The sequence below is a fragment of the Chamaea fasciata genome, unplaced genomic scaffold (assembly GCF_029207755.1).
Source record: "Chamaea fasciata isolate MVZ Bird 193981 ecotype frontalis unplaced genomic scaffold, bChaFas1.0.hap1 SCAF_10, whole genome shotgun sequence".
Lineage (NCBI taxonomy): Eukaryota > Metazoa > Chordata > Aves > Passeriformes > Sylviidae > Chamaea > Chamaea fasciata.
In genome coordinates, this window is record NW_027094095.1 from 30,239,585 (window position 1) to 30,261,854 (window position 22,270).

Sequence of the window (22,270 nt, forward strand, 5' to 3'; positions counted from 1 at the left end):
CCTTCTCTCGGAGGGAAAGTAGCTCAACAGTAAGGTGGGAGGATTATTCTGTAGGGTTTAATGGAACACACGGGATCTGTTCTCCCACTTGGATCATGATCTGCTTACTGGTTTTGGCATGTTTATATCCCTCTCCAAGCATCACAGTATATTTATCAGAAAGTAAATGTTAATTGCTTAAATAGTCATTTCGAATGAGTAAATGCAGTGCAGATTTGTGTATCACAGAGCAGCTTATAAATTTGGTCTGCCCATCATGTTTATTTCTGGAGCATTCCTTAAGTACATTTAAACCTAAATACAAAAATTCCTGTCTGGTCTGTTGACTCTGTACATTTGCTTTAAACTGGGCAGTGTGAGAAGGTGTTGCTGTCTCGCTGCCAGATACAAAATATGTGAGGAATTGTGACCTGGCATGGATGATACCTCTTTTATTTTTCATTCCTCCCCTCCCCTCTGCCCCAAATTAGTGAATTACCCGAGAGAGAAGAAGGAGAAGGAGAAGAAACTCCAAACTTTAGCCACTGGGGACCACCACGGACGTATGTTCCTATGATTACGTTGTTCCTTCCCATTTACCTTATGTCTCTTTTTTTTTTTTTCTGTGAGCCACATTAGTTCATGTTGGGTGTTTGTTTTTTTTTTTTTTCTTCTCTCCTCCTCTGCCAATAACTTCAGGGTACCTGTGTACCTTGGGCTTTCCTGAAGACAGGGAATTTTTAACAGATGTTCAGCAGAATTCTTCCTTCTATTTATACAGCTGACTTGGGAAAGCTTGGCTGGTTTAGGTTGTGGGTGACCTACAAGTTCTTGCTCATTTAATAACTATTAGGTGTGAACAATGCACATAGTGCTGTGCTGTCTCCCTTTCCACGGGTTCCCTGCTAAACCCCCCTGGCAGGAGTCCAGATGGCCAAGCCAACTTTTTAGCCACATCCTTGTTGTATTGTTAACATTTTTAGGTGAGTTGTTTTTATGGTCCCAAGTAAAATATGATCAGAAAGTTCCTGCTTGAGCTGATGAATATGCACTGAAGTCAGTGTTCAGAAGGTTGTATGAAATACTTCATTATTTGTCTAACGTGCCACTTGCAGGGCTTCCCATTCCCAGGCACTTTGCTCAAGCTGAAAGAGGATGAGTGTTTACTTGAAGATCTGACTTTCTCTGAAATAAAGCCTCTTCCCAGTGGGCATGGATTGGCAGCAGAGTTTTGCTCTTTTTGTGGGGTGAGATCTGCTCAGGGTGAAAACTCAGCTCTGTTGAGAGCATTCTCAGGCTTCTGACTTTATCTCTTTATTAAATCTTCTTGAAAGACCAGGAGCTTACATTTATTTGAGGCTTTGCATTTGTAGTTTAAAATAAAACTGTTTGAAGCTCTTGAAACTACCACGTATTTTTTTCAGTGTTGAGATCTTCAGAGACCCTCACGTGTCTCTTGGAATCAGCATTGTTGGTGGACAAACTGTCATAAAGCGCCTGAAGAATGGAGAAGAACTTAAAGGGATCTTTATCAAACAAGTTTTGGAAGACAGCCCAGCAGGAAGAACAAGGGCTTTAAAAACTGGAGATAAAATACTTGAGGTAAATGGAGATAAACCTTCCTTTCTAGTCTGAGAAATAAAAATTGACTTGAGCAGCTTTGGGTGGAGAGAGGAACAAAATACTGCCACCACTTCATGAAGCATTGACAACACTGTGTTTTTGAAAGCCAAAGGAAACCTCTGGTGGTGTTTCTTTTTTTAAGGTCTGACTATGGAGCTCTTTTAACATTCTTCTCTGTGTTTAAGAAAAGAGGTGTCCTGGCGTCTGAGGGGGAAGTGAAAAAAAATGGGAGTGTCCTCCTCCCATACAAATGAGGAATAAGTTATAGCATGTCTGTAAGCATAAATTTAATATATACAAGGACACAGACTGTTCATACTGAATTATGGGCTGTTATTTTTGTGTGTGTGGATTTAGAGTAGTTAACTGATAACCACTGTTTGGGATAAATCCCTGATTCTGGCAGGTGCTGTGGGGGGAAAATGTCATCCCTGCCTCTCACCTCTGGTTGGTTTTTTTTTTAACTCATTTTCCTCCAAATTAATACTTTAGAATCTGGGCTACCAAGCTGATAGTGCTGTTCAGGTTCAGTTTGCAAACAGGTAAAACCTGAAGGAGTTAGATTTTAACATTATGTAACACTCTGACAATCTTATTCCTTATGTTTTTATCTAGAAGAATTGCTTTGGGCAGCATATGGCCATCTTTTAATTATGAACACCAAGCAATACACTTTTCTTTTAACCATCATCGAAACATACTTTACAAATAATTACTCTTGACTGTTTTTGATGCCTTCCTCAGATACACTAATCTCCTGCAAGTGTGTGTGATGCCTTGTAATGACTCTGTACCTAATAAAAATAAACACTGTTTGTCAGGTTTCTGGGGTAGACCTACAGAATGCCACCCACGAGGAAGCAGTAGAAGCCATCAAAAATGCAGGAAATCCTGTGGTGTTTGTAGTCCAGGGCTTGGCTAATGTACCAAAAGTAAGTTTATTTCTGTTTTTATTCCAAAACTTAGTAAATGCATAACATGCATCTTATTTTAAACTTGGCTGGATTCCTTTCAGCCGGTTCTGTCAGTTTTTGTGTCCGAGGATGGATCCTTTCAGTCAGTTCCAGACCAATTGATTGATGGATTGATTACCTCTCTGGCATGATTGGAAACCTCATTTGTCTGATTTGCGTGGAGTAGATGTAAATCTGTTGACTAGGTGTTAATTCAACTCTTCCCACCTGTGTAGTAAGAGCCTGGCCCTATGCATTTTAATTTGTCCATATTTCATAATCTAGAAATAAACTCTGTTATCCAGAGGAACAAAGCTATAATTAAAATTAGTCAGATTCACACCAGCAGCACCTTGTGAAATGTGTCCCCAGAGGGACCTGAAATAGTTATCTGGGAGCAAATTAATTTCCAAGAGATTTGAGGCATCTCCTCATCTTTGAGGCCAAGGCAAAACACTTTTTAAACCCTCAGTGAGAGCAGGCACGCAATTCTACCTGCCCAAAGTACACACAGAAACTCCAAACTTTTGATGTAAGAATGTAATTCAGTAAATCCAGTGAAAGAAGGTAATTTATAGACTGCGCTGCAGTGCTCTTCTACGTGGGGGAAAATGCAGAGTGCACTGGGGAGCTTTGTCATTGTCAGGAGCTGATTTGGGGTGTTTGTTTTGCAGCTGTAATGCTCTGTCTGATGTGGGTGATGTGCATTGGTTTTCAGGTGGTTTCTCCTGCCCAGCCTAAGGGAATCAAAGTCAGCAAGGATCAGGATGCAGACAAAGAACATAAGAGTGATAAGGTATTTATTCCATTCAGAGCTGTACCCAGGTTTTACTAAATCAAACAGTATAATAGCATGTATTCTAACTCCATGATAAGCTTCCTCCGAGGTCTGAAATTAAATTTGAAGTGTTTTGTTGAAATACCTTTGATTCGATGACTTTTTGCCAAATTCCTGCCAAATATTCTGACATTTATTCTGTGGGTGTCTGCTGGGTGCTGAAACCCTGTACTTAGCACAGCTCCTCACTGTCATCTCTCTGAAGTACCTGGCTCGCTCCGTGTGGAGGCAAACGGTTTCCCTTTGTTCAGCAGAAACAGAGAAATGGCAACATGTACACAAATAATATCCTCAATGTGAGGCTGCCTGAAATTCAGTGAAATCACGTTATGGGGGTGATGAAATCCACAGATTCTCCTGCATTTCCCACAGCTGTGTAAAATGAGGAAATGATGAGGGATCTGTGGCGGCTCAGCTAATCGTGAGGCACTTACCGCACAGTGACTTCCAAATAACTTCACAGCAGCTTTAAAAGAGAAAAAAAAAAAAAAACAACTCTGTTTGGTAGAAAACAGGGAGTTTGTGTTAATAAGGGAATAAGGGAAAAAAATTAATTTTTGATTTTCAGCTGTATCACTCTCATGGCCCTGGTGTTTTCCTGTGGGATCTGCCCTGACTGAGGAGTGTAGTTCAGGTACTTTGAGGGTGTGAGAGCAGCAGGAGCAGAGACAGAATGAATGCAGACAATAAGTTTTGCCTGGTGCAGTCTAACTACAAATAGGATGAAGTTTCCATTTGATCCTACTCAGCACTCTGGTGTTTGTTGGGTACTTGAGAAGACCCTTTTACCTCCAAAAGTTTTTGTGAGACTCCTTTCAGATCCTGTCGGGGACAGGAGCAGCGAGGCTCAGTTATCAAAAAAGGTGTTGAAGACATGCTTTCATGCCAGAGGATAATACTTCCAATGAAGCACTTACAATCCCCCTTTTCTTGTGGTTTTTTTTATCTATATTTCTAATCTCAAAAGCTCTCATCCTCTGGCAACGTGCTGCCTTTAATCTCCAGCACTCCGGTGTGTCGCGTTCTGCGGCGTTCCGAGGTTAAAGAGGGAGCCTCATCTTTTTCAGACCTTTTTCATCTATTGGTGCTATAAACTGGTGGGTGGAATATAGAAGAGCTTCAGTGCATAAATGGGTAGCTCCTTTTTGGCTTTGAACATGGGCTCACAAAGCAGTCCTACTGCACTTCTGTGGGGCTGTCTCAGAGTTGGAAGGAGTTGCTATTAGTGAATTATTAGTCCACGTCCCTATGGGGAATCAGTGATATTTCTAGTCCGGTCTTCAGAGAGTCACAAAAGAGTTTGGTTTGAAAGCAGCCACATCCAGCTGGAAAATCTGCCTCTTCCTGTACCTTTTCAAATGCTGAAGGTTTTTCTCTGGTTTGTTGGCATTTATCCTCCTCTATCGATCTGTTTGTTTCAAAATGAGCACTTTAATTTCTATAAAACCACTTAAAACAATAGTGGACGAACCAGACGTCAACAGTATTTTGCTGGTTGGCTGTGTGAACTGTGATTTTGCCTCTGTGTTGATACAAAAACGTGGTGTAATGGAGTAGCCAGGCACAATTTTCTCACCTGGCTTTTCAGCAGGACAGGAGGGATAAGAGATATTTGTCCCTCTGAGCCATAGAAAATTGCTGGGTAAGCCTGGGTGCCTCGTGTAATTTCACACAGACTTTCTAACAAATGTTTAAGGTCTTAAAAAGCCAAAGGGTCAACATTTAGACTGTAAGTTATTACTAAATTACAGCGATAATAAAGTGGCTCATTTGTCACAGGCAGCTGAGAGTGAGGCTGCAGATTTTCCATCTTTACCTGCTCAGTAAAGTAGAACCCATGCCCTCCCTTGCTTCCTGCATCATCTGGATTTTGCACAGTTCTGTCTGTGCTGGCTTCAGGAAGAAAGTGGGAGGCACCATTAAGTGTGTTTCATCCTTTCGCAAAGCAGCTGTTGTGCTTCCAAGTGCTCTCACCACACACTTTTGCTACTGGTGGATTGGATTAATTCCATTTATTATTGTGTTCTGTGTTAACGCAGCGCTTTCCTGTTACGGTTTTTAAATGGATGAGATGACAGATACCTTTACCTCTCAAAAATTTCCCACATATTGCAGCTCACTGCTTGCACCATTCTATACAAATCCAACTTGGAGAATTTAAAAATCAATACACAGGTTCAGCTTTCATTGTGCGCAGTGAGGGGGAAAAAAAAAAAAAAACAAACCCAAACCAAACGTTATCCTGGGCTTGATGTGTTTGGGTGTTGTGTCATATTTCCCAGCCACAGAGGGGAATTAATTACAGGAATTCTGGGTGCTCTAATGGCATCTCCTCCCTGGTGTTCCCTCTCTGAAGTGCATCCTGCTATTAGCAGTGGGCTTGCAGTGGGATGCAGCTGAGCAAACCAAGGCAGGACCCAGTTCCTTGGAGCTGTAAAACCAATTGCTGAGCTGAGCCAGAGCCCGCTCCAGCCTCAGAGCCTGCTCTGTATTCCTGCCATGCGCCGCTATATGCATCATTATAGGAGCTGCCTGTATTTATGTGAGGTAATAGAATTTTACTGGGAGATATAATTCAAAATCTTTATTAAATTCACGCCAAAATACGGACAGACTGTGATGTTTAAATATTCATGTGTGGACTGAGAGGATTGAGTTCTTATTTTATATTTTTTTAAATATTGATGTTTATCAGCACCAGACAGTTTTGTTATGGAGGCTTGTAAGAAACATAATATATTTATATTATAATTTATATGTATAATTTAATGTTTGTTTTTAACCCTTGATTAATGTTCGCGCTTTGATGTTTATGACAGTACCGCAAGTATTTTATCAACAAGTAAATGTGCGTGCACAATTGTGTTTTAGTTTCTTTTTCTTGATGTTCACTGTCAATTCTTGCTCTGCTTTCTTGCACAAAACGCCTTTGCTGCAGAATTTAGCATTGTAATTAAGTGCTGTGTCTGTGCACATTCAGTGCAACAGACAATGGGAATTTTTTTTTTTTTTTCCCATGTGCTCAGAGGTTACAAAACATGTAACTCTTTGTCTTTGAATCCATCAGAGGAAATATGGGGCTCCACCTCCCATGAAGCTGCCACCTCCTTACAGAGAGCTCGAGAGGCATCACGCAGAGGAGGCTGCTCTGGATGAAGAGGAGGATGAGGATGCTTGTGCAGAGGGTGAGTAGTGCTCCAATCATTGCATCAGATCACATTTGTGGGACACAATCAGGTGCTGATAAGCCTTTTACTGCATGTGGGAAGTGGTGCTCAGTGTGGCCACGGCATCAGTACTCAGCCTGGTTTGTAACTTAGCTGGTTCTTCTCCCCAGCCAGGCTCCCAGAGCTCGGCTCTTCTGAGGAGATGCAGGAAGGGCTGAGTTTATTTTCAGTCCCAGAACATCTCAGCTGTGTCTGGAGGAGTTGCTTGGGCAGAGATGTCAGCAGTGACTGGAGATGTTCTGTTTTACTGCTCTGATTTCAGTGGTAGTGGAGCAGTTGTAGGTTGAGGACCACTGGTGCAAAAAACCAGAAAACCTGGAGCTGATCCCAGGCGATGCTTTTCAAGCAAGATGGGTTCCTTTAAAAAGAAAAATCAGCTGGTTTGTTGTTTTGGTGCTCTGCTGAAGAAAGGATACCCTGGTTTTGTAGGACTCTGCCTGGGAAAGGTTCTGCAGATTGGGTGTTGTGTCGTATTTCCCAAATTCTGTCCGATTTTGGGTTTGGCAGTGGTTTGTGGTGATGCTCTCTCTGTGGAAGGGCAGGGACCTAAGGAGTAGGGAGCAGTGCAAGTGGAGAGCTCCTGGCAGCATGATTTAGATTTCAGCTGCTTTTGAATCACAACTTTGGTTAAATGGAATATTATCCGTAGCTTACTTATCTTGCAGTAAAATATTTAGGAATACTCAACTTGCAATTAGGGGTCCTAAATTACTTTCTAAAATCGGTTACCTTTTATTTTTATTTTTTTATCTTTGTGCTCTTTTGTACCAAATCAGCATAAAGTGAGATGAGGCCTTGACCAACGTGATCGAGTGGAACGTGCCCCTGCCTCTGGCAGGAGGTGGAATGAGATGATCTTTAATGTCCCATCCATCCCTTTAATATTCTGTTATTCTGTGTGGGCTTTTGTTGGGGTTTAGTTTGTATTTTTTTTTTTGCTACAGTGATTTTTCTCATCATCTTGAGCTCTCAAACCCAGTGGGTAAAGCTCCAATTGTAACAAACTCATTCCAGGTCGTTATTGAAGCTCTAATTCCCAGTTAAAGGATAGGTGTGATAAGTAGGCTGACACCTGAGTTATCTAATTAGGATGTGCCTCAATCCAAGGGCTTGCTGGGCCTAAGTTAATACTTTGCACAGAAGTAATTCCTTATTCATGGCCTTGGTAATTTTTTAGCTCTCCTGCCATCCCTAATGATATTGCTGGCTGAGTCTAGAAGCTGAAAAGGTAAAGCTGCTGCTGATATTAAATTCATCAATCCTACCAGGCTTGGCAGCAGCACACAGATCTGTTCAGGGGAATCTCCTCTCTTTCCTTTTTACTGACTGAGGTTGGATGTTTTGCTGTAGCCATCTTTTCCATGAGTCTCGGGAAACAGAGATACATTCTTCCTCACCTCATTCTGTTCCTTTGAAAATAGGAGCAGGCCAAGGAAGCTTAAACTAAGTTTGTGCCTCGGCCCTTGCAGTAAAAAGCACGTTAGAAATGATCCAACTGTACTTAATGACATTAAGCGTCTTGGCAGCTGTGGAATGGGCTTTTACAGTGCCCCTGTTCTGTGATCACGTGAAAAACAAAGTTTTCTCTGCAAATTCCAGTACAGTATTGTTTCTGTGAACTACTTGATGCCCATAACTTCTGTCCTGGTTCTTGAGCACCTTTCCCAGAAATCCCAACCCAGGCAAGAACTTGTCTTCCTTAACTGCCCATTTGTATGTTCATATTGCTCTGTTCCTTACCCACTTATCCAACTAATCCTGCTGGGTTTGGAACCTTAACTAAAAATATATCAACAGGTGAGCTGGATTTATTGTCTTCCTTATCTAGAAGATAAGGTATCCAAAAGGAAGGTGTGGTGTCAGCCCAGGTAAATTCACATCATAGCCTCTCCTTTTTTTGCTTCCTGTAGTTCTCAGTCTCTGTCATAGCATGGAAAGCCTTAGAGGGCATTTTGAGGTGGGACAGCTGTTAAATCTGTCCTCTTGCTTTGCTCCTGATGGATTTCGCTTTGTTTTTTAGCATTCTCATTAACACAGCTGCAGTGTCAGGAACCCGCTCATCAATTTCTTTCAAACTCCAGAAATACTTTGTTTGCTCTGCCTGACATTTTTTGTCCTTGCTTATCACTTCTTTCAGCCCTCCCTCTCATCTTTTGTCTCCACATCCTCCATCATTCCCCAGACTGAAAAAGCAGAGCATTGTTAGTCTTCCTGCCGTATTTAAGAATTTTCCTTTCCTTTCTGTCCCATCCATATTGCCTCAGAGTCTCCATGTTTTGTCTGTTCTTCCCTTAAAGTGGCTGAATAACCTTTTGGCGTTGATTTGATTTCCCCTAAAACCTAAACCCACTTGCCTTTTGGCAACGCTCCCTTTTTATTTCTGCTTTCCCGCTGAAATTGTGGCTCTCGTTGCTGACCTCTTGGAACAAACAGTCATTTCTTGTACAAGGTCTCCCTTTTCTTTCCAAGGGTTGGTTTTGATCCAAAGCGGGCAAATCCTTGTTGGGTATAGAACTGGGAGGTAGCTTTTGGTTTAGAGAAGCTCCTGACATGTCTTCCATGTTTCTGTGGTTTAAGAAGTTTAAAGTTCCAGGTGTTTTGTCTTTTTTGGGTTTTTTTTTTTTCCAAATGTGACTCTTGCACCCAAGACCCTTTAGTTTCAGATCTGCTGCTCCTTTGTTGCATGCCTCCAGTACTTCCAAGATCATTTCCTAAGTTCTTAGATGGCTTTCCCTAGACTTTGAAGGCAAGTTGAAAGTTGTGTTTCCTCTTGTTTTATTTCTTCTTCTAGTGACACTGCCAAATCTTTATCTGCACCCAGCTCTAACCCTCTGTGTGGGTTTTGTTTCGAGCCCGTTTTGGAGAAAGAGTTTGGTTTTTTTTCTTTTTTTTCCCCCAGACTTCCCAAATCTGAAAAACACCGGGTTGTGAATGACATTTTTTTTTTCTTTTGCCTTTTTTTTTTTCTTTTAATCAAAACAAGTAAAAGGAGGGGAGAGCAGACAAAGGAGCTGTTTGTGCTTGTGAGCAGCTGTGCTGCAGGCTTTCAGTAGGCACTGGTGTGTTTTCCTGGAGTGAGGATGGCTGGAGGTGTGCTCCAAGAACCTGCTAATGGACTTGTGTGCACCCCGTGGTGCCTTATTGCCATAATGAGGGGTTGGTAGTAAAAAGAAGCAGAGGAAATGGATGGGCAGAGCAGTTTGTAATGGAATGTTTGGTGAGGTTTTCCTTGGGGGAGTTCCTGGCTGTCCAATTTGGATATACTTTCGTGACCGAGTCGCAGAGAACGTAAATTAGATAGGAGAGAGCTGGAAAACCACTCCAGGAAAACTGAAAGGACAACTGCTGAAAGAACTTGAAATCCCTAATTTCAATTGCTGTTACATTTTTAGTGGAATCTTTTGTCGGTTAGTTGACTGAGATCGATCTGGTTGGTTTCAAATAAGTCTAAAATAATAAAAATAGATGGTAATAAAAAATTTGTGGAAGGTGTCTTGGATAATGGACTAAGCTACTGCTGTGCTCAGACTTCCTGTCTGCAAAGATATTTAACTGTATCTAATAAGGGGATAATAATGCCCCCTTCCTCTTATTTTGTCTCTAGATAATGTACAAATCAATGAAGCTGTAAGAGAGCGTAATGATTTATCTTCCTAAGGTGCTTTTTGAGGAACAGTGGTTCCTCTGCTAAAGCAAGAGATTTTAAAACTTCTCTGGTATTTTTGACTTTGCATTCTTGACTCAGAGGGTGGGGAAGCCCTGGCATGGAGGAGTTGTGGATTCCCCATCCCTGGAAGTGTCCAAAGCCAGGTTGGATGAGCTTGAAGGTCCCTTCCAACCCAAAGGATTCCATGGTTCTGTGATTTTCCTCATTGGGATAAATCTTTGGGTGCAGGAGGGTTGGGTTGGGATTGGGCACCTCTGAGGTTTTCAGCAGCATCCAGGTGCTGTGATCAGCGAGAGCAGAGTATAAAAGTATTAAAGAGTATTAAAAATAAAAGATGGGAAAAAGAGGAATCCAGTTCAGTTGAGACTTTGAGGAAGGTATGGTCAGGTTCATGGGGTGAGCAGAAACAGGATCTCTGGAAGTGTCTGTGCACTGCTGTGGGCAAGGATGGCAACGTGATGATCAGCATTTTGGGAAAAGGCCAGGATAATTAACAAATGACTAAATAAAAGCCAACCCACTCATAATTCCCGGGTGTCTCGCTGTTTGGAGCCTAGTTTATGCAAAGTTGTGCTGAAACAAAGGAAAAGCAATCCTAACTTTTACTTTTCATTTTGGGGGGGGATCACCTGAAAATGTTGATCTCCAGTGGAGGCAGCTCGTGCAGCCAAACACTGCCTCTCCAATAGATGTCACTGCAATCAACAGCAAACAGAGGTGATGCTCAGAGGGGAAGATGCAGCTTGGAAAAAAGGCTTCAAGCTTTATGAAAATAAGATATTGCAAAAGTAGTAATTGCAAGATTTCGTGTTCTTAAATATAGTACCAAGTGTGTTTAGTACGGTGGATTTCCTTAGATCAGGCAAGAGCCAGGATTAGACAAATAGAGCAGAGACTTTCATTTTTCAGCTCTGTGTTAATCTCTATTTAATGTGACTCTGTGCTGCTAATCTTCTTTTCCCATTCTAGTTCTGACCCATAATTAGCTCAAACGCGTGGGGTTTGTAACCAGCCCTAACATCAGATCCAGAACATGCTGGGCAGAGCCACAGAGCTGCTCAGCCACTCTGGGATGGAGGAGGGAGGTGGTGTCGCTGCACTTTGAGGTTGTGGGTTCGTTGGGGGTTTTGTTATTGGGCTGGTTTCCTCACTCTCTTTGTGAATCACACGCACAGTTATCATCTGATGAAGTATTGCGAGAGGAAATTACATTTTTGATGAAGTAATAGTAAAATTGCAGCTGGGACTTCTTGTGGTTTTTTACTGTGTGCTTGACATAATGCACTGAACAGATGGCTGTGTGTGTGCTGTGAGACATATTCTAAAGGAAGGACAATGAACTTTAAAAATGAACAAATTAATGATATTAACAAAATAACGGAGTATTTTGAGTTGTTTTAAATGTAGCTTTTGGAAGAGAGAATTAGTAGGACTTCCCGAAATAACTAAGTATGTTTATAAATTCAGAGAGAGATTTTATCTTTGCTTTTTTTTTAATTACTAAATGAAGGATTTTGAATCTTTTCAATGTTTCAGTTCAGCATTCATTGCAGCGAAACTAATACTGCTTGTTTGGGGTTTCAACAAAACACAAGTTATGATGAAGTTTGAGCCCTTTTATGCTTATAATGACAGATTGGTTTTGTTTTCTGACATTAAACAAAAAAACAACAACAAAACAAAACAAGCAAACCCTGTGCCACGAGCACACATCAGTGTTGGGAAACTGCAAGGTTTGCAGCATCGGGGAATAACGGATTTAATGAAGCCGTTTGTGAGGGAGAAATTAATTTTTAACCCCTGTAGCTCGCAGGAAGAAGGATGCTCAGGTAAATAAGATTATTAACTGCTCCTTTGCCATGCAGTGGGCCATTAAGCAGGAAGGCACCTGCAGCTGCCAGCCACACAGACACGCTGGGGGTGACTCGTGTTTGGGGATGGAGATGTCATTCGGATGCTGGCAGAGCACAAACAGCAGCTGGGAGCATCCGTGGGTCAGATGTGGGAATCCAGGGATCTGCTGCTCTCCCTGCGTGCTTCCGTAGGCAGCTTCTCCTCTGCTGGCAGATGTAACTGGGAGCTCGTGGGCAGCCCGAAATTAATATAATTGATGGCATCTCGTAATAGAAACAGACAGACGGTTTGCCCTTAAGGAGAGAAAAATCTCAGGAAAATAGGCCCAAGGTCGTCAGAAGAAAGACAAGCCCTGAGCCTGTGTGTGATGAGGATTTGAGCTGCTTACAGCCCTGAATGTTTGTCAGGAATGCAGATTTCCTGAGTACATGCTGGTACAGCAATGGTACAAGGGGGTTTCCCAGGTAAGGATTCACGTCTATCTCTGTGTCGTGTTTGTTTCCAGCAAGTCATTTTTAAGTATTTTTAGTGATAATTTAGAAGTAGTGAAGTGCTGGAGAAAGAGAATAATAGCAGGGATCTTTTCTTATTTTTTTTTTTTCCCTTCAGTTTGAAGCATGAACATATAGCATGATTGGAATATCGAATGCATTTAATATCTTTAAAATATTTTCTCTTGTGTTTGCTTTTAAATCATTGCTTCTGCGTGTGGCACTGCTCAACATTCTTGTATACAAAACTGACTGGAGCACACAGTGCTTAAAGTATAAGAATTCATAGCATTAAATTTCTTGCTGTATAGAATAATCTACTCTTCCATAACTGTTATTGTAATGCAGAGACAGATGGCTGAATTTTCTTCACTTTGCTTGTTAAGAATGTGTTAGGTAAATGTTTTTAGACTAAAATAAAAAGCTGCTGGGAATCTAAACTGAATATTCAGCATTTCCATGGTAGAAGGAGGCAAAGCAAGAATAAAGCAACGTGATAGTAAACAAATGAGCTATTTGCAGTGAAGGATAATCTAATCTTTAAATATTGCCTGAGATTGCATTTGTTCTTAGGTAAGATCTTTTCTTCCATCCCCAGCCAGGTACCCAGAGAACAGCACTGAAATGCTCGGCATGAAATACCCTGATTTGATGTTACAGTGTTATTACATTGTCTGGGGCTTGGTGCAGGTGGCTGATGTTGTGTGGGATCTTTGATCTCGCTCCGGTGCTACAGATAAGTAATTTCAGATAGAAGATAATGTCTGTGGTATAAATCTGTGAGCACAGGTACAAACTTGCTGAGAGAGGATGATCCAAGTAGGTCTTTTTATGCATTGCTCTCACCGAAGCGCTCTTAATATCACTGCAATGACTTGCAACTAAAAATATGTTAAAAGGATGTAAATATTTAAGTAGATAAATGAAAGGCAGACACCGGCTCGTAAAAGGTGGTTATGTGTTTATATTCTTGACTAATAACCTGATTTTTAGATGGGGAGATATCTCTTTCATCATTACCACCGTAAATGATGTTGCTCCAGTGCACAGAGAAAAAAAAAATTAAAAAGAAAACTCCACAGTGTCTCATGTCTTGCCCAGACTAGCACAGCATTGCTTCTAGTTAGAATACAGAGCACATTATTTGCATAATAGCTCTGTAACAAAATGGTCTGCTCAGTTTAAGCAGTAGCTGCTCCCAGTATGTAGAGGAAGTAAGGCTCTAACAGAAGGGAAATACAAAAAATGTCAAATGGCCATAATTTTATTCTTTACAGACATTACCTAGTTTTGCACAGTATTGCAGCAATTGAGGCACACTTGAACCGAATCGCTTCTTGAACTGTCAGGAGAAAGTTGAAATTATTTTTTTGTTCCTGTGTATGAAGACTTGATTCTCCCTTATTCCCTGTCGTGGCTTAGGGGCAGCTCATCAGTTTGAGCAGGTGTGTAATTGCTCTTTATCAGGGTAGGTGGCATTTAAAGAGCAATCCAGAGCATTTATCTCTAGATGTACTGGCTACAGTACACTCTGGCAGACCAGTGAAAATTTGCTTTATGCCTTGTAAGGGCCACGTGTGTATTGAAAACTGATTGCAAGCTAAAGACATTAAGGAAGGAAATCTATATGCAGATATATTTGCGTGAGTGTGTGTGCTGGCTGCATCAGATGAGCAGCTCTATTTTATCACCAAATCCGGAACACTTTTTGCCATATTGGCTTTAGAGGAGATGTGGGAGCTGAAGGGCAGGTGGTTCTTTCTGCTGCCCCACAAGCAATAATGAGCCTTTCATAATCAGTGTGATGATGTGCAAGTCTGTCTTCTTCATCACTGCTTGGAGATCGTGGCTTGTGCTTCTCTCTCTCTGCTTCCCCAAAAAGTTGTTAGAGGAAATGTTTTAATCTCAGGTTGCCCAGAGAAGCTGTGGCTGCCCCTGGATCCCTGGAAGTGTCCAGGTTGGATGGGGCTTGGAGCAGCATGGGATAGTGGAAGGTGTCCCTGCCCGTGGCAGGAATGAGAGGAGCTTTAAGGTCTCTTCCAACCCAAACCACTCCATGATTCTGTCAGCAAGGAAACAGCAAATTTGGGCTCTGTGGCTGGGAAGGGACGTGGCTCTGCTCCCCAGAGACATGGGGTCAGCACCTCCCTCGAGACACCCCTGAATCCAGGCCAGCTGGGGAATGGGAAGGGATTTCCAGCGTTAGGATGGCACATCAGGTACCACTGGTCAGGGGCTGTGAGCTGCCCGCCCTGTCCTTGCCCTGCCTGTCAGGATCCACAGCTGGAACTCGGGATCCAAGGGCAGAGTTAGTGTTCCATCGGATGCTGGGGTTGTTTTGGGAATGAGAGGGAGAAGGGAGCTGAATGGGGCGGTGGGGTTTGTGAGTCAGGAGGGCACGAGAGGAGCGCAGGGCAGGTGAGGGGACTGCCTGTGGTCGTGGGCTGGGGGAAGGACACGAGTGGGGGAGGACCCTGCTCCTCTGCTTGGCCAGCACAGAGCCAGGAGCCATCCCAGCAGCTGAGCCAGCTGAACTGGAGACCTCCTGCTCAAGTGATGAGTGTTCCACTGCCCGGGGACAGAGCTGCAGGTGAGTTACGAATGCTTTCTGAAGCTGGGATTGGTAAACCTTGACTTTGCCAGGTCATTCGTGATTGTTTTGTAGGTCCTAAGTGCTTTGAGCTGTGAGGGTTTTGTTTTGTCTCGATGCATTAGGTAGTTTCGGAGGAGTTTCTCGTCCCTTTAACTGAAAAACAAGCACGGTAGTTATCACAGATTTATAAATTCTGGTGGGTTTTTTCTGCAGTTTCAGAGTGGTAACCCGAAGTAGATTTTTTTTAACCTGTAAATGTTATGCTTGTATAGTGCCCTGAACTCTGTATCTCCGGAAAAGTACAGACTTCCCACTCCTTAGGGTGAGGTGAGAAATCATCATTTCCATGGTGTGATGGTCCTGGGAATATTACAAGATACTGGAGATAAGTTCCCACACTTGCAATGTGCTGTTACTCAGTGATGAGCCATGTTCCCCAAGCTGGGAGGGATTTGAATGGAAAAGCCAGAGGGTGGGAGGGCGCAGGGCATTTTCTGGTGTGTGCACTTGCATGTGGAGCTAAGTTATGACTCTTAACGCTGTGCTGTGAGAGCAGAGAGGGATTTCACCTCCCAAATGGCTTTTAGAGGCCTCGTGCTGCTGGGCCTCCATCCCTGGAGTGCTGTGGGAGCAGACAGCACTCCCTGTGTGCCAGAACGTCACCAAAGTTTATCTCCTGTGTCACTACAGTGTGTGACAGTCCTGGGATCTGCCTGCCAGAGCTGTCACTGTGCCGTGGTGCAGTCACTGCTCAGCCTCAGCTGAGCCAGGAGAAAAGATGAGATTCCCCCGGTGCTCCCTGTGCCAGCCTCACCTCCACCTGGACCTTCAGCTCTTGACATTTTCCTGCACTGAACTGTAAACCTTAACGCAAGATTGTGAACCAGAATCTGTTGTTTTTTTTTTCCTCAGGTGTTTGGCCAAAAAAAAAAACCTGGTTTAAACCCATAAGGTTTGGCTGTCATTTCCTCCATTCATTTTGTAACCTGTCATTCTTTCAGGGAGATGGCGGATTATTTAAGGATTAATACAGTATCATTTTGTTGTGCATCATTAATGGATTTAAGTAGACAGTGCTGTAATTTTTCGAGCAAGAGTTGGCTTCAGGATTGTTACAAGTGTAGATCATGTGATTTTTTTCAAACAGTGTTTTTGTAGAAGATGTGGGGTTTTTAACACTGTTTTTCAAGGGCAGAAAGCCACTGAGGGACCAGTCTGCCAGCGTGGTGCCTGGTGAGGTATTCCTGAAGGGCTGGGAGAAGGGTGGGAGGGGAAAAAATGGGATGAGACAGGGATGTGATGGATGAGGGAGCAAGGAGAGCTCTGCAAGGATGAGCAGGGGCAGCTTGTGAGCGAGGGCTGGGAAAGAGGTGGGAAGGGATTTTGTGAGGAATGGGGAGCTCAGCAGAGCCTCCTGGGGCCAGAAGGATGTGTCTGCTGTTTGTGTGTGCAGGAGGGATGCTGTGGGATGGGGACGGGGAAAGTTGTGAGGGTTTTAATGAGTGGTGCTGTGAGTACTGCAGCTCATGAACTTGGAATCCTGCAGGTTTGTGTCTCCCATTCACCTGGCTTGGGTGTTGAGGAAGGTGTGAGCTCCACTCGGAGCTTTTCCTGTGGCCGGAGCCTCCCTGAGGCTTCCCCTCAAGAGAATTCTCTAACTTCATTCAAGTGTGAGCTCACACCAAAGCCTTTCCCCCAGGCAGGGTGTTTCCCAGCTTTCTCTCCTGCATATTTTCATGGACTTTTTACAGCACCTTTGAGACCCCTGCCCCAGCATGAGATTTGCTGCCAGTCCAGAGGTTTGGGGGCAGGAGCTTGGATTGCACAGGGGGGTGGTCGGTTGCATATGCTGCGTTCCTGTAGAAAAACAGAATAAAATTAGCTACCCCATTAGAACTACGCTTAATCTCTATTAAGAGACTGAAATATAATTAATAAACACTGGAGCATGACCCCTGGGCTGCCATTGGGAAGAACCTGGCATCTCTTTGGTGGGTTGCCATCTGTTGGATGTCTTGCTTGGCCATCTGTCAGAAGAGACACGAAGCGTCCTGAGACTTGTGGAGAGCTCCACGCCACAGTTCCCAGAGGTCAGGTGGCCGTGTCAATTTAAAAATGAAATAGAACAGAAAGCGGGATCCACAGTGTTCCAGCTTACCCAGAAGACAGTGTTTATTACTGAAGAATAAGTTGTGGATGCATCTGAATCTTTTTTTTTTTTTTTTGAAGGCTAAATTCCATAAGAGGGGAAAAAAAATATCTATTGAGTATCAAGCCAAAAGAATTACAGTAAAAATTACCATACCCCACTCTTACTTTTCCCTCCGGCGTTTATTTTTTAACTTTCTCTTAGTTGATTGCCTCCTCCAGTCAGAGTGGAAAAAGTGAGTCTATTTAATATAGTAAAGTTTATCCATTTAGCTCTTCCTCCTGGATTAATCCTTGGAGATGGATTTCTTTTGCCAGAAGGAAAAAAGAGAGAGTGCTTGACATATTGCAAGTCTCTGCTCACATACATCATCAATTTCCTGGTTATAATTGTGTTCATTTCAAAAATGCCCAAAGCGTAATGCATTAATATCTTCATTTCATTAAATACATTAGAAGAGAAGCTATTTGTTGTCTAATAACATACTTTGGTACTTAAAAAAAGAGAAATCATCTCTCCAAATACTCTGTTCACTTCTTTGTGATACAGTTTTTCTTCTGCAGAAAAATGAATGCCTTGCTTAGCACCTTTTACTTGGAGGAAAGGTGTCTGACCCTGGCACTTTTATTTTACTCTTTTATGAAAGAGAAAACAGGTCTGCCAGGCTCTGTCCTTTGGAGAGCTTCAAAGTGATCAGAATAGAATTTCTAATACAAAATATTGTTTTATTTAATCAAATCTGTCAAGTGTTATGATGTCATAAGTGCAGCACAAACCTGATTAAGTTCTCCAATAGACTCTCAGGACAGCTGATTAAATAAGATTTATGGCTTATTTAGGGAGAGCGTGCAACTGCTCCGTGATTTCGCAGGATTATTCAGTGGGGGATTTGTGTGGAGAGGAATTGTTACCCATTTCTCTGTCCAGGTTCCCCTGCCTCACCTGGTGGGAGAGGAATTTAACAGCTGTAAGTGCAAAGTTGCTGCCTGACTAACACTTGCAGTGCTAGAAAAAGATCCGTGTTCTCATTAGCACTGGGTGCCCACTTATCTTCAATTTATGTCACATAAGACAGTTGAAAATTCTTCCTAAAACTCTTGCTGTCTCCTTTTCAGAAGAGACCTTTGAATGAATTCTTTATTTAGTTGGTGCTTTTCTCTTTTTGGAATAACAGCCTGTAGTGGTTTTTGCTAAACCAACACACAGCCATAGTCCAGCAGTGTGTTTTCAGCCTGGAAGTTTGTATTTTGGTGGTTTGTCTACGCGAGAAGTGTTCGCTTTGTCATCTTCTGCTGAAAACCTCCTCCAGGAAGGAGGAATGGATTTGCAGGAGTCTGGCACAGGAGCTGACTTGGACAGAGGAGGGAGGAAGGACCTTCTCCTTCATCTCCACTTCTCCAGGGACTTCTCTTGGGCTAAAACCTGATCTGAAATCAGAATTCTGGGCTGTGATTAACACATGGGAACAACAAATTGGGACATGATAGCTGAAGAGACAAGAAATACATAGCAAGAGAATGATGTTGTGTGTTTATGAACAGAAGAGGCCTCGAAGTGGAGTTGTGGGTGTGCATTTGTTTTGTTCCAAGGCACAGAAACCTGCAGCAGTGCCAGGTGTCGCAGTGATTTTTCACTCTTGTTTCACTTTCCCTCAGCAATCAAAGGCAAGCCCTGACATTGGGAAACTCAGGTTTGCACCCAGACAGAGCCTGATGACTCAAGTACAGTTTGGTAGCTCCAAACTCAGAAGTGGTCAGGTAGTTTGTAAATGTTTGAGGAGCTGCAAGTGGTTTGATGGAAGACAAAGTGGGTGTGAACCTAACAAAATACTGCGAGCTGCCTAAATTTAAAAAAGTAAAAAAAGGAGATAAACCATCTGAGCAGCATTGTGGGGCTGGTCAGGTCTTTTCCATAAGGGAACTCACTGTCACCTCATTTTCTCTAAAAGCTAGACATGCAGCTTTTTTAATATTTAGCTGCTTTTTAATTTAAATTTGCTTTGCATTTCACTTAAATCAAACATTTTCTGCTTTTAACATGCGCTGGAAGTTTTAAGAGGCAATCTGCATGGAGACCTGAGCATACTCTTAACCCATTAGCATAATTTTCCTGAATAGCTTTTTTTTTCATTTAAAGTATGTGTGCACCCAGAGAATTGAGAGGAATCTGGACCCAGCGCTGACCGTAGTAAAAACCCAGCTTTTGCCTTTTTCCTCCGCAGCCTGAAACAAAGAGCTTTTCTCTCCACAGCCCCTTCTGCGGGTATGAAAATAGCTTATCAAACCTGAGCAACTTGTTAGAGGCTGAGAGAGGATATTTTTCTTTGCTGGCCTGCGAATAAAAGCTGGGAGTGTGAAGCGGAGAGTTGTCAGCTGGAGGATTGTGGAAGTGTTTGTGGGGTGGCGGAGCCTCCTCCGAGGTCACTGCACAGCGAGCTGTGTGCGAAACCCAGAGACAGGCGGGAGGGGACCCTTGGCAAAGTGGAAATTTGGAAACTGGACCATTTAAAACCAGGTCTGATCACCACAGAGCCGCCCTTATCCGCCAGGAGAATAACAATGCTTCTGTTAAATATCCCAGTTTTAAAGGGAAACGTGGCAGTGAGGGCATTTTTCCTTGTGTTAATCGTAATTAGCATGTTTGCATGCAGGGTTTTTATTACAAGGCCGTTGTTTGTGTTTTAATTGCATTCTCATTTCTGTCCAAATGCAAACAGTAAACGGTGTTAGGAAAAATAGGAAGTGTAGAAGGAAAGTTGTTCACAATATCTGCCGTGATTAATGAATTAATTAATTAACCAAATGGATCATGAAGTTTGTATTCCCTTAAATGTTTATATAGCTTATATATATAGTTAAAACACCTAGATCCCCACGGTAGGCCTAAAAAAGGAACGTGCAATGTTAATACAATAGTTTGGTGCAAGTAAATCTATTTTTGTAATAACAAGCTTGACAGTTACAATCAATCTTCAGCAAAACAACCAAAACCTAAAAATAGTAAAGAGGATTAAAATTTATCATTACGATCGCCACTGAATTAATTCACAGCTGAAGCAGCTGATCGTGATCGATCTTCTGTGGGGCTTTTTGCTGTTAAGGCTCTCTCTGTAATTCCCAGCCCAGCTCCGTGGGCATTTTCCTGGGCTTTCCAGTCCCAGTGATTCATCCAGCTTTAATCTGTTTAATCACTGTCACAGCGTATTTAAAAACTGCTGTGCAAGCAAACTTAAGGCTTGTGGGGTGGGGGTTTTTAATCCAAAAGTTTAATGTGGTCGTTGTCAAGCTGCTGTGACGTGGCTTGGTTGTGTCACAGGGCTGTGCTGGCACTGCAGAGAGAGGGTTGGGACTCTCCACCATCTCTCATCCCCGTGCCCCGTGGCATTTCCTCCTCTTCACCTGCTCTTCCACAACCAGCTCCCTCGGCCTTTTTTATTTTTACGGCTTGTTAGTGCGACTGTTCTGATTTTATGTGAAGTTTTACATTGTTTGAGTTTTTCCCTACATTTCACAACGCGTGGCAGTTCCCCTGGAGACCTTCCTTGAAGAATGTTTTGTAGATCTTTGGACTCATCAACCCAGGCTGTGTTTGCTGCTCAAAAAGTCTTTATTGTTAAATCCGAATTTCTCCAGTCCCACTCTAGATGGAGGATGTTCAGGCTCTTACTGCAAGTTCTTAAATTATTTGAAATAAATGAATCACTAAGCAAGAAATGTCTCAGCACCTCGACTTCTAAGAGGTGTTGTCTGTGCTGCCTCTTGCACCGACTTACCACTGGTCCCATAAAAGTCTTCATTAGGTAACAAACTCTCAGTTTCTGACAAGAGTCTGCCACGGTTCTCTTTAATTAGACTCCATGCAGAAAGATTCCAAGATAATGCCAGTCGCTTTGTAGGAACATCATTATTAAGGATTAAACACTGTCAGGATCAACTTACATTATTCCTGTCAGGGGAGGAAGAATTTAAATGTTCACAATGTTCATTTGTTTGAATTGAGACCAAGTGGGGAAGAGCAGTGGATCAGAATTCCCAATATTCAGACACAGCAAATGAACGAGCAGCTTTCAAATCCAAATGTAGGGAATGGGTCGTAGATCCTACCAGAGCAAAGTGAGCAGGAGCAAGGCAGAAAACCTGCTCCTACCAGGAGCTCCCTCCCACCTCCTGAGAGCCTGAGGTTCTCTGAGAGGAGGTTAGGAAAGAAATTTCTGTCCCAGCTGGGAGATATTCCCCAAAACTGAGTTGTGAAGGGGGTTGTTAAAGCTTGTCTGTCGCGGCAGCTGGGAATCTGATGCTGGTGCATCCTCACGGATCTCTGATGCTCAGTGCCAGGTGACAGCTGGAATTTCCCTGGGACTTTGCAGTCTGTCCTAATGTTCCTGCCCTGCTCCCACAGCCAGGCTTCCCGGAGAGCTGCAGCAGAGATAACTGAGCCTTATCTCCAGGATGCTCCCGAGCTGCGAGCTCTGGAGAGTGCAGGGTGTTGGCTTTGAGTGACTTCAGCTGCTTAGTGCCACAAAATACATTGGGATATTTACAATAGAGTGTTTTTATGAGATTTTTCTCTTAAAAACGGGGTCTACAGCAGCTGTCATTGGGGCCTACCTCACATTTTTAAGGATTTAATTGCTCCAAAATGCCTTCAGCCTGGCATTTCATGGCCCAGGCATAACCACGACGTGATCTATTTTTACACATCACCATTTGTAAAATCCTCACAGTGGATTTTATCAAAAGGACAAAAAAAAAAAAAAAAAAAAAAAAAAAAAAAAGTCTTTATTGCTCTTTGATTGCGTCTAATCAAGCAGTGGCAGCGTGATGCTCCAGCAGCGTGTCTCCTACCTGGAGGAAACACCCAGTTTCCCAGAATTGCCAGTGCTTTCCTCCCAAAGGG

At 42.8% G+C, this 22,270-nt stretch overlaps 1 protein-coding gene across 5 annotated transcripts in view; it reads left to right on the forward strand.

The window, feature by feature from the left end:
* PATJ (PATJ crumbs cell polarity complex component) overlaps positions 1 to 22,270 on the forward strand; it is a 139,959-nt gene that overhangs the window by 55,519 nt on the left and 62,170 nt on the right. For all 5 annotated transcript variants that reach the window (XM_066192938.1, XM_066192940.1, XM_066192941.1 and 2 more), the window contains exons 22-26: positions 471 to 542; positions 1,404 to 1,581; positions 2,424 to 2,534; positions 3,274 to 3,351; positions 6,461 to 6,578. In XM_066192938.1, coding sequence (XP_066049035.1) covers positions 471 to 542; positions 1,404 to 1,581; positions 2,424 to 2,534; positions 3,274 to 3,351; positions 6,461 to 6,578 — 557 coding nt within the window. The remainder of the gene's footprint in view (positions 1 to 470; positions 543 to 1,403; positions 1,582 to 2,423; positions 2,535 to 3,273; positions 3,352 to 6,460; positions 6,579 to 22,270) is intronic.